This window comes from Podarcis muralis, chromosome 16 (genome assembly GCF_964188315.1).
Source record: "Podarcis muralis chromosome 16, rPodMur119.hap1.1, whole genome shotgun sequence".
Classification (NCBI taxonomy): Eukaryota; Metazoa; Chordata; class Lepidosauria; order Squamata; family Lacertidae; genus Podarcis; species Podarcis muralis.
In genome coordinates this window covers 42,712,359-42,724,226 of record NC_135670.1, presented here as the reverse complement: position 1 = coordinate 42,724,226, position 11,868 = coordinate 42,712,359, and the positions used below count along the sequence as shown (strand labels likewise).

The following is an 11,868-nucleotide window of genomic DNA, read 5'->3' as shown; positions in this document are numbered from 1 at the left end:
CATGTTGCAGCCAAGGTTTCTGAAAGCAGTCAGCATGTTGTTGACAAGTTCTGCATAGTTTCTGACCTTATTGTTGCTTAGAAAGTTCTTCACTACCAGAACAAATGCCTTCCACGCTTCCAGTTCCATTTCGTTCATTGAGTTTCTGAACTCTGGATCTCTGATGAGCTGACGGATCTGAGGACCGTCAAAGATGCCAGCTTTCAACTTCTCCATGGTCAATCCTGGCACAAGTGAAGCAGTCACCATCCTTGTCCAGAGCCTTTGGTGAACTGCTTGATTAAGCCGAGCTTGATGTGCAGCGGTGGGAAGAGTATTCTGTCTCTGTCCACCAGGGGGTCGTTGATGACGTTCCTTTCTTTGCAAGGCACCAATTCCTCCCGCACAGGCCAGTCCTTCTTCGTGTAATGCTGAGCACGGTCCCTACTATCCCACATGCACAGAAAACATGGGTACTTGTTGAAGCCAGACTGTTGTCCCAACAAAAAGTTCACCATCTTCAGGTCAACACAAATAAACCACTTATGCTGACCATAACCAATTTTCTCCAGCACATACTTCACTGCTTCATAGTTCTCCTTCAGTGTAGTCGAGTGAGTCAGGGGTATAGAGGCAAACTGGTTGCTGTTGTGTAGCAGAACACATTTCAGTGATCGCTTGCTGCTGTCACAGAACAGTCTCCAATCTTTGGTTTCGTACTGTGGCACTCCAAGCTTGAGCAGAAGCTGCGCAATATCTGCACAGTACACCAAGTCCTTCTCTTCTGAGAAAAAACAGAGGTACTCTTGATGCCTGTTGTGGAAGAAGCTGATGTCAGAGAGGAGTTTTTCCCCCTTCAATCTGGTTGCTAACAGTTCGGCAGAGTCCTTTGACAAGCTGAGGTCGCAAACTAGATCATTCAACTCCTTTTGGGAAAATGGATGTGGAGCATCATCTTCAAGAACCACTTCTTCTTCATGTCCTTCAGCAGTGGAGGCATCTTCCTCACTAATGTCAGGAAGTTCTCCGAAGACAGGCACTGGAATTTCATGACAATGGGGCAGGACTCTTGAGGAGGAGGAGAAAGGGGAGGGAACTGGAAGGGGAATATATGCTCTGCGCAAATGGCTGTGAACTCATGCTTGTTTTGTGAATCTATCACACTTGCTCCTTCTGCCACCCCGGATGGCAGAATAAAGCTTTTCTCTGAAACTATTCCTTGAGTGTCTGTTGACTCCCATTTCCCTGTCCTGGGCGCAAAGCTCTTCTCATCCGAGACTAAAAAGGCTACAAGCAGAGTCTGTAACCTGAAGTGTATGTTAACCCGAGGTACCACTGTATCATTGAATTTGTCCATGGCAAGTCTGCGTTTATCTGCAGGTTGTTCATATGTGGTGAGTTTGTAGAAGTCTTCAATCCAATCATAGAAGGGAGACGCATTTTTATTTTTCCAGCTCACCAGTATCAGTCTTTTTACTGTGGTAAGGGCACAGAGAGTCCACTTGTATTGCCCCTTTGTCAGGTTCCATGTGCTGGGTGTATAATTCGAAAGGATATTTTGCTCGGTAAAGGTACATTTGGCCTCAGCGATGGGAGTCCAGCAAGGAATCATTTAGCTAGTGCAATGGAGGAGGAAGAGGTTGAAAATGCGAGACTTACTGGCACCTGTAGCAGCAGCAGCTGGAGCATGGCCTGCAGTGCCACCTGGTGGCCCACCTCGGAACTTCCATGTCCATCCCAGATTTAAAGCTTTAGGCATGTGTTTTACACACACACACACACACACACACACACAGACAAAAATAATAATTCACAAGCAGGAAATATCCCAAACAGCTCTTCCCCTGAAATATACTCGGAGTCGAGAGTGGATTTCATGCTCTGTATTTGTTGTGACGTGGGGTTTGTGATTTCAGCTCTCTTGACATAATATGCTGGAGACAGTTCTCTAGTAACACTTCTTTATTACAGCAAACAAGACTAAGACCTGAGGAGGGGAGAGCTACATACATAGGGACAGAGAACTAGCTATAAAGGATACATTTTGGAGGGAGCAATATCAGGCAATCACAGTCCTGCCTTTTGGAGGAAACCAATAAGACAGAGGATCCAAATACAGCAGCTTAAATGAACCAATAGTAGCTGTACCCTCTGGAACCAAAAGGCAGTTACTTTACCCTAATGCACATACAGACAATAATACTACAGATATAAAATCCTTTGACTCAATACACAACACCCCTCCCCCCCTAGTGAGCACAGCAGACGTAATCTCTCAGGTACTGTGGGGTCCTACAACTTCTACTTGATCTCCTGACAACAGGTGTTGCCGGTTCTGGATTGGGTGTTACCTGTGGTAGGGGGGCCGCTATAGGGGTTTCGTCAGGAACAGATGGAGTCCCAGACATCTCAGGGTCCCCTACCTGTACCTCGTCATCCTGAGGACTAGCAGACCCTGGTTCATTTGCTGAAGCCCCTGGTGACTGCGCCTCTGGGCCATTTTCACTCTGGTCTTGCAGTTCTGCGTCGTTAGCCAGGGATGAATTATCTGACTCCTCCCTGCTGAGCGCCCGGCGCCTCAGCTGATCTATATGTCTCTTCCAAACTTGCCCATTTTCCAAGGTCACATAATAGGACACAGGTCCACTAGTCCGGGTGACCACACCAGCCACCCACCGCGAACCTCGTGAATAGTTCCTCACCCAGACCAGATCTTCAGGGGCAAGATACCTTGTTGTGTCAGTCTCAGCCTGGGGGGTTGCTCTTGAATTACGGTTTGGCATTTTATCCGGGTGGACATAATCCAGCACCGTTACCAGTCTTCTACCCAAGAGCAGCTCAGCTGGCGATTTGCCCGTCGCAGTGCACGGCGTCGCATGCTGCAAAAATAACATTCGCGCGTTGCGAGCTGACCAGTTACCCTCCATTAAGCGCACAATGGATTCTTTGGCTGTTCTTACCATGCGCTCAGCCTGCCCATTGGAGGATGGGTGAAAGGGCGCGGATGTGACCCCTCTTATGAAGTTATCAGCCAAGAATGCCCTGAATTCTTGGGATACAAAAGCTGCCCCATTATCTGATACAATGGTCTCAGGTAACCCGTGGGTTGCAAACAGCTGCCTCAACACCTTGATTACGGCAGCTGATGCCATGCTAGGGACCATCGCCACTTCTAACCATTTGGAATATGCATCGACGATAACCAAAAAGACCTTCCCCTGGAATGGCCCAGCAAAATCTAAGTGCAGCCGGCTCCAGGGAGATCTGGACTGCTCCCACCAGTGAACTGGTGCTCTGGCCACTTCTGGCCGCACCTCTTGGCATGCCTTGCATGTTCGTACCCATTGTTCTATGTTCTGGTCCATTCCAGGCCACCACACATAACATCGGGCTAGCAACTTCATCCTGACCATTCCCGGGTGTCCCATGTGAAGCGTCTCAAGAACCCTGTTTCTCAGTGGTGCTGGGATGATCACCCTATCTCCCCACAGGAGACAACCCTTATGCATGGACAACTCGTGCTGCCTTGTCGCATAAGGCCTGAATTTGTCTTCATGCGGACCACCTGGCCACCCCCTCCCCACCCAAGTGAGGACACGGGAGAGAACAGCATCTTTCCTCATTTTCTCAGCTATATCAGTAGCCGTTACAGGAGCCCCCGGAAGTGTTTCCAGCATCATTATGTGCTCCGCTGGAGCAGGATCCTCATTGCTCCCGCCAGGAAGTGGCAATCGACTCAGCGCATCAGCGTGGCACAACCGTTTCCCCGGCACATGGGTCAAGGTGTACTGGAACCCGTTCAGGAATATAGACCAACGCAACATTCTGGGGGAGAGAATTTGTGGCGTTTGCTTGTTCGGGTTGAACAACCCTAATAGTGGTTTGTGGTCCGTTTCAATGGAGAAATGGCGACCGTACACATAATCATGGAACTTTTTGATTCCTGCCACAATTGCAAGCGCCTCTTTGTCAATTTGAGCATAGTTGCGCTCCGTGGGCGACAACGTACGGGAATAGAAAGAGATGGGCTTTTCCGACCCATCCGGTTCCCTATGACTCAGCACCGCCCCCAGGCCGTATTGAGAGGCATCACATGCCAGGACCAGCGGCTTCGACTCATCATAATGAGCAAGGACGCTCCTGCTACTCAGCATTCCTCACAAGGAGTCAAAAGCCTTCTGCTGCCCCTGCCCCCATCGCCACACATTCTTTTTCTGCAGCAGTCTATGTAATGGTTCAGCTACTGAAGCTTTCTGGGGTAAGAATGAATGATAAAAGTTAATAAGTCCCAGGAATGACTGCAACTCCGTCTTGTTCTGTGGTCGTGGTGCCTCGATGATGGCCTTAATCTTAGCATCTGTGGGGTGGACGCCTGATGCATCAATTTTAAACCCCAAGAAATCCACAGTTGGCACCCCAAAACTGCATTTTTCCTTTTTCAGTTGCAACCCCACCTCCTTGAACTTGAGCAACACTGCACGGACACGCGCAACCAGTTCCTGTGGGTCTTTTCCAGCAATCAAAACGTCATCAAAAAATGGCAAGACCCCCGGCAGACCTCTTAACAGGCGTTCCATGAGCCCTTGAAAAATCCCTGGGGCCACACAAACTCCAAATTGTAATCTGTTAACTCTGAACGCCCCTTTATGTGTGACAATAGTCTGTGCTTCCGCTGATTGTGGGGTTACTGGCAGCTGTTGGTAAGCTTGTGCCAGGTCAATTTTGGCGAACACCTTGCCCCCAGCCAGTTTAGCCAACAGATGTGATACGACTGGAATGGGGTATGAGTTTCCCCTGAGTGCCTTATTGATAGTACATTTGTAATCTGCACAGATCCTGACTTCCCCATTTGCTTTAAGGGGCGTGACGATTGGAGTCTCCCACTTAGCAGAGTCCACGGGTGAGAGAACTCCCTGCTTGACCAATTTATCCAGCTCTGCTTCGATCTTGGGTTGCAGTGCAAATGGCACTCGCCTTGGTTTGAGTCGGATTGGGGCCACCCCAGGGTCCAATTCGAAGTCAACTGGGGGCCCTTTATAACAACCCAGTTTTCCATTAAAGAGACCAGCAAATTCTTTGCATGATGCCTCGCTCATCTCAGGGCAGGTTTGGATTGAATTAAGCCCTGATATACTCAGTCCCAGGGCGGGGAACCAGTCAGTGCCCAGGAGACTGGGGCGACTGCCCTTCGCAATCACCAGTTTGAGTACCGCCTGTTTGTCCCGGAACTGTACTCTCACGGCACACATTCCCATGACCTGGATGCGGCCCGCTGAGTATGACTGCAAAGTTGCCGGGAAGGGCTCCAGAGGGGGCAACTTACCCCTGGGGAAGAATGTCCTCGCGGTCTGGTCCGACACGATAGTGAATCCAGATCCGGAGTCCACCTCCATGTCTCACAGCTGACCCTCAATCTTCACCTTGATGTGTGCCTTGCCTTGCGCTGGAAACTGCACGACCCTCCCGTTGATCTCCGTTACGTAGTGGCAGTCCTTTAGAACATGGTTTGCTGTGGGCGGTCTGCGATGCTCCAGTCTAGGTGCTCCTGTCGCTCCCAACGCCGCCGATCTACAGACCCTGGCGATGTGACCTGTCTTCCCGCACGTCCAGCACATAGCATCCCGGAAACGACAACTCTTCCGCTCATGGTTTCCGCCACAACCAGGGCACCTGCCTCGGTGATCTTTGTGCACTGTGCAGGCCTGACGCACTGACTCTACCCCACGGACTGGGCTCTGGCTCGGAGTAGCCTCTAGCTCGTCCATGGCATGCGCAACTTCTATCTGTGGCTTAGGGGCCTTGCGACTGGCATCAAGCTCCTCTCTTTCATAATTCTCCGTGGCGGTGGCCTCCTTCAAGGCTGAAGCAAGGGTAACCTCTTCTTTAGCCACGATGCGTCTTCTGGCTTTCTTGCTGCTCAGACCACCGATAAACCGATCCAGGAGAGTCTCTTCCAGATCTTGGAAGTCGCAGTGCTGAGCGAGCTTCCGCAGTTCAGCTAGAAATGCAGATACAGACTCCCCAGCACGCTGCTGCCTCTTATGAAACTCCATCCGCCGGGCCATCTTGGTCTCAGTAGGCGCCAAATGGCTTGTTAGGCAGGCAAGAATATCTTTGAGAGATGTCTCACTTAGCTTCGCTGGAGCAAGCAATGCCTTGGCCAGCTTGAAGGTCTCAGGCCCACAGTAGCTCAGGAATGTGGCCCTTCTTTTGCTGGCATCGGTGATCCCTTGAGCCACTGCGAAGAACTCGAAGCGTTCGACGTAGTCTTCCCACGTGTAGGGCTCTGATGGCTGGAAGGGCTCCAATACCCTTGGACTCTCCATGGTCCTGTGGGCAGGGTCGTCTTCTCAGCTGGCCAGTGAGTCTTGTTCTTAGCTACAATCCGGACTCTGAGGCAGGGCTGCGTTTAACCGCTCCTCAGCATTCCGGATCCCACCTTCGTCGCCAGTTGTTGTGACGTGGGGTTTGTGATTTCAGCTCTCTTGACATAATATGCTGGAGACAGTTCTCTAGTAACACTTCTTTATTACAGCAAACAAGACTAAGACCTGAGGAGGGGAGAGCTACATATATAGGGACAGAGAACTAGCTATAAAGGATACATTTTGGAGGGAACAAAATCAGGCAATCACAGTCCTGCCTTTTGGAGGAAACCAATAAGACAGAGGATCCAAATACAGCAGCTTAAATGAACCAATAGTAGATGTACCCTCTGGAACCAAAAGGCAGTTACTTTACACTAATGCACATACAGACAATAATACTACAGATATAAAATCCTTTGACTCAATACACAACAGTATTCAACTCACAGTAGCGAGGAATGAAAGTTCCCCCACAATATCTGCTTTATATACATTATTTACACAATGGGCTGCATGTGATTGGCTAATTCTGGGATTCTCCTGTAGGCCAATCAGGTTGTGGATTCACTTCCACCTGGAGCTGGATTGGGTGGCTCCTGCGGACCAATCAGACTGCTGCATGTTGGATCCTATTCAACTCAGTACATAACATCCCCACAAACCACCCCCAAATTCCCCAGCATAGGAATAGTGTGAGTGGAGGCTGGGTGCACCACATTGGAGACCCCAGGCGGAGTAGTAGAGGAATCTCATCCTTTACTTCCACACAAGGGTGACAGGCCAAATCATCTGTCAGGATAGATATGGTGGCCACGATTTCGCTGAAAACCCGATGTCTTAGGATTCACAACAAAGCAACGGCAAACACCTGCTAAAGACCCCCTGAAATGTTTGGCAGCGAAAACCCCACATTTCATGGCACCCCCAAAAATGAGCCTTTGGTGCCCTAACTCACAGGATCCCAATTTCTCCAGAAGTCAGACGTTGTCCAATTCACTCCAAAGCGGCGCCAAACACCCAGAGAATGCCCCCTGCAAGGTTTGGGGGTGAAAACACTAAGTTTCACATCGCCCCACAAAATGAGCCATCGACGCCGTAACCCACATGGTTGTCAGGGGCTGGACTGAGGAGGAATGGTGGGAGCTCCCCCCCCTCGAGGACCTGCTCCACAACTCCAATTTATAAAGATTATAATCCAAGTTAACGAGATCTTCTTGCAATTAGAGGTCAAGAGATATGTAAAAGTCAGTGCTTTATATGATTCAGCCACATGGTGGAGCAATACACAAAGATTAAAGAAGCCATGATAGCCAGTTCGGAAAGCTGGGATGGTTTGTGTCTTCAAAGGCATGGCAGTGTGGCTTGAAGTTAATGACTTGTAACACCTCACAGTCATCATCATAATATTATAATAATAATAATAATAATAATAATAATAATAATAATAATAATAATAAAATAATAATAATAATAATAATATTTATACCCAGCCACTCTGGGCGGCTTCCAACAAAATATTAAAATAAAATAGTCTGTCAAACATTCAAAGCTTCCCAGAACAGGGCTGCCTTCAGATGTCTTCTAAATGTCAGGTAGCTGTTTATCTCTCTGACATCTGGTGGGAGGGGGTTCCACAGGGCAGGCACCACTACCCTGTAACTTGGCTTCTCGTAGGGAGGGAACCGCCAAAAGGCCCTCAGCGCTGGACCTCAGTGTCCAGGCAAAAATGTAGCACCCTGCTTGTGGTTAACGCTTAGCTGGAATGAAATATTCAACGCAGCAACAGAGAAATTAAAATAATAATTTATTTGTCAGACAAATAAATGAGAGGCACAGTGGTATATGGTTACCAAGCTCTGGCCTGGCCTCCTGCCATTATGGCCAGCACTTATATTCCCTCAGCCCAGCTCCCTTGCTCCTCCTTTGGCTGCCTCTGTCCAATCAGCCTGGTTGAAATTCCTATTGGCTGATTGCTATGACCAATCGTAAAAGATACACCCATTTCCTATTGCCTTTTATGGGATACAAAAAGCTATATATTCTTCTATCTATAAATGACAAATAAGTAGTCATATATCTTACATTTGTCTCAACAAGGATCCTTAATTACCAGCTCACCTCTTGCCCTCCTTGCCCTCCAAAACAGATGGTTAATAATTTTAAATTTTTATCTTGAACAGATGTCAGAGACCTTGGGTTCACATTCTCATGCATCATCAATGAAAGATCTCCTTTTTGGAGGTCTTTAAACAAAGGCCTGACAACCATTTGTCAGGAGTGCTTCGATGGCGTCTCTTGTCTGGCAGGGGGGGTAAGGCTGGTGGCTGACTTAATTTCAGGATAAATACAACTCTTACAACTATATGAAATAAGAATCTAGCATTTCTTAAATCCTTTGCATAATTACATTTAAGCCAATATATTTAATACATAACATAGGTAGCCTTTTAAAAGGAATAAGGCCTTTGTAAAGTAAAAAAGGAACTCAGTAAAAAACAGCTTCAAAAGAAGCCTCTTCAGTTTACACCCCCCCTTCAGCCAGCTGCTTTTCCCATTAGCTCTTCCCAACATTTATTGCCCTTTAACTCTCTCAGTTTAAGAAAGAAACAGCTTTAGAAAAGACTTCCCAAAAATGCTCTCTTTCTGCCAGCAAGATGCTTCTCCATTGCTCTTGGCCTTTTTAACCTTAGGAAGAAGATCTGGCTCATTTTACTGGGAGGCACATTGGTATTATTTTACTATTTACTCATTCCTAATTATGTTTATCTCTGCTTTTTTTATCTTCTGTAACATGTAGGGTCAGTGTCCTCGCTCTCAGCCTGTAATTCCCCCTTTTACGACTTTGAGAATTGTTTTCTGCTATAAATCAAGGGGCCCCTTGTCTAGGAGGAAAACATTGCCAAGGTTCTCTAAGCAGCTGGTCTTCTGCCTGGCATGAAACATTTGAAAATATACAAGCCCTGATCAAACATTAATAAAATGCAGGCTTATGATTAGATGCCTCAGAATGATGGGGGTGGAGGCGCTCCTTCAGGTATACTGGGCCTTTGAGGCCGTTTAGGGCTTTAAAGGTGAGCACCAACACTTTGAATTGTGCCCGGAAACATACTGAGAGCCAATGTAGGTCTTGGGGGCCACTCCCAGTCACCAGTCTAGCTGCCGCATTCTGGATTAGTTGTAGTTTCCGGGTCACCTTCAAAGGTAGCCCCACGTAGAGCGCATTGCAGTAGTCCAAGCGGGAGATAACCAGAGCATGCACCCCTCTGGCGAGGCAATCCGCAGGTAGATAGGGTCTCAGCCTGCGTACTAGATGAAGCTGGTCAACAGCTGCCCTGGACACAGAATTGACCTGCGCCTCCATGGACACCATGAACTGAAAGGTCCCGGGGGCGTTACCCTGAGCCTCAGCCACAAGGAATGTGCAGCAGCAGAAAATGGTAATGCTGTTCTAGGTTGCATCTATGGAAGTCCAGGGTCCTGATGAAACGAAGTCCAAGTCCTACTCTCTCCTACCTTGGTCAGGCCACACCTGGAGTCCTGTGTCCAGTTCTGGGCAGCATCATTCAAGAAGATGTTGACAAGCTGGAATGTGTGCAGAGGAGGGCAACCAAGACAACCAAGGGTCTGGAAACTAAGATTGAAGAGAAACACTTGAAGGGGCTGGGTAGGTTTGGCCTGGAAAAGGGGAAACTGAGAGGAGATCTGACAGCCATCTTCCAATATCTTAAGGGCTGTCACCTGGAAGAGGGAACAAGCTTGTTTTCTCCTGCTCTAGATGGTAGGACTCGAACCCATGGATTCAAGTTATAAGAAAGGAGATTCCAACTAAACATTCATAAAAACTTTCTGACAGTAAGGGCTGTTTGGCATTGGAACAGATTCCCACGAGAGGTGGTGGACTCTCCTTCCTTGGAGGTTACTAAGCAGAGGTTGGATGGCCGTCTGCCATGGATTCTTTTGCTGAGATTGCTGCATCACAGGGGGTTGGACTAGATGACCCTTGGTGTCCCTTCCAGCTATAAGTTTCTATGATTCTATGAAATTGATCTGGATTAATGACAGCCATCCACCAGTTTCATATGCAAAACTGCTTCCCACCCCACCCCCTTACTGATTAATATATATAAAAAATACATTAAAGTAGACAAATAATAACTTACAAAAAGGATCAATAAACGTGTCACCTTTATTATATAAACTGTTATCATAATCACATGTCAAAATTTCTTTTGTGAATGAAATAAAATGGTTTCAATCAGTATCTAATAACCAACAATCAAATGTAGCGCTTGGGGTACAGCTTAGATCAATTCCCCTGATGTTCAGGGTCCAGGGGTTCAGTGCCTGGCACCCAGAAACTCATGGCAAAGGGGAGTCTGGCACCAAGTAACTCATAACATTTCACTTCCTTGCAAGCTAAGGAAAGCTGTTGATTGGCAGAAGACACTGGGCAGAAACAGAAACAGGGGGATGAGGAGGTCTAAGGGTGAAGTCCTGCTCCTGTCCATCCTAATACTGGACAGATTATTACAGGATGTTGAGAAGGGTCATTTTTTACTATTAATTGAGAAACAGCAGCCATAGTCTAGGCCAGGAGTGTTTTTCCTTGGTGACACTGCCATGTTGAAAAGTGTGTGTTTGCAGGGTGTTTCCTGTCCTGTCCAGAAATGCACCGTGCTGGATGAAGCCAGCTCTAGATCCTTCCTAAATAAATAAAATAAAAACCCACTGGAAGATATATTTGAAAAATTAATGTTAAGGGGAACAATTCACATTGTTAAGCAAGGTAGCTAAAGCAACAGGGTCAGGGCCTCCATTGTGACACGTCCCCCTGCTGAGTGACTTGGCTGAGGACTTTGGGAAGAGCAACTATTTGAGGATAGTTCAGGAGAAAGGAGGTGGTTTGTGAGAAGTAATGATGTTTTCCGGCAAAATAAAGATTTCTTCTTCTTGAGTGTAAGTAGGATGTCTAATTCTTTCTGCATTCTGCTTCTTTTGCTCTCCCTCAAGATTTAGAAACATAGGGCAGTAAGGCAGATCTGGAAAAAGCCTAGGTAAAGGTACAGGTACCCCTGACCGTTAGGTCCAGTCGCGGACGACTCTAGGGTTGCGCGCTCATCTCGCTCTATAGGCTGAGGGAGCCGGCGTACAGCTTCCGGGTCATGTGGCCAGGATGACGAAGCCGCTTCTGGCAAAAGCAGAGCAGTGCACGGAAAGGCTGTTTACCTTCCCGACAGAACGGCACCTACCGTATTTTTGGCTCTATAGGACGCACCGGACCATAAGACGCACCGGATCATAGGAGGGGGAGAACGGGGGGGGGGGATTCTCTCCCTCTCTGCTCAGGGTCCCTTCAGCGAAGCGGCAGGAGAAACGGAGCCCCTTCCATTTCTCCTCCCGCTTCGCTGAAGGGGCGCTGCGCAGAGAGGGAAAACTGTGCAGTGCCTATCCAGCGAAGCGTAGCCTGGAGAGCAAGAGGGATCGGTGTGCACCGACCCCTCTCGCTCTCCAGGCTTCAGGC

General features: G+C 48.0%; 1 protein-coding gene across 1 annotated transcript; it reads right to left on the bottom strand.

Annotated features, from left to right (window-relative positions):
- Window positions 1-5,375: 5,375 nt before the first annotated feature.
- Window positions 5,376-6,305, bottom strand: LOC114598559 (uncharacterized). The gene has a single exon (XM_028732350.2). The coding sequence runs from the start codon at window positions 6,303-6,305 to the stop codon at window positions 5,376-5,378; it is 930 nt and encodes a 309-aa protein (XP_028588183.2).
- Window positions 6,306-11,868: the final 5,563 nt, after the last annotated feature.

Bases quoted from the DNA above. Each gene is read 5' to 3' on its own strand.
- LOC114598559 (XM_028732350.2), bottom strand. From the start codon at position 6,305: ATGGAGAGTCCAAGGGTATTGGAGCCCTTCCAGCCATCAGAGCCCTAC.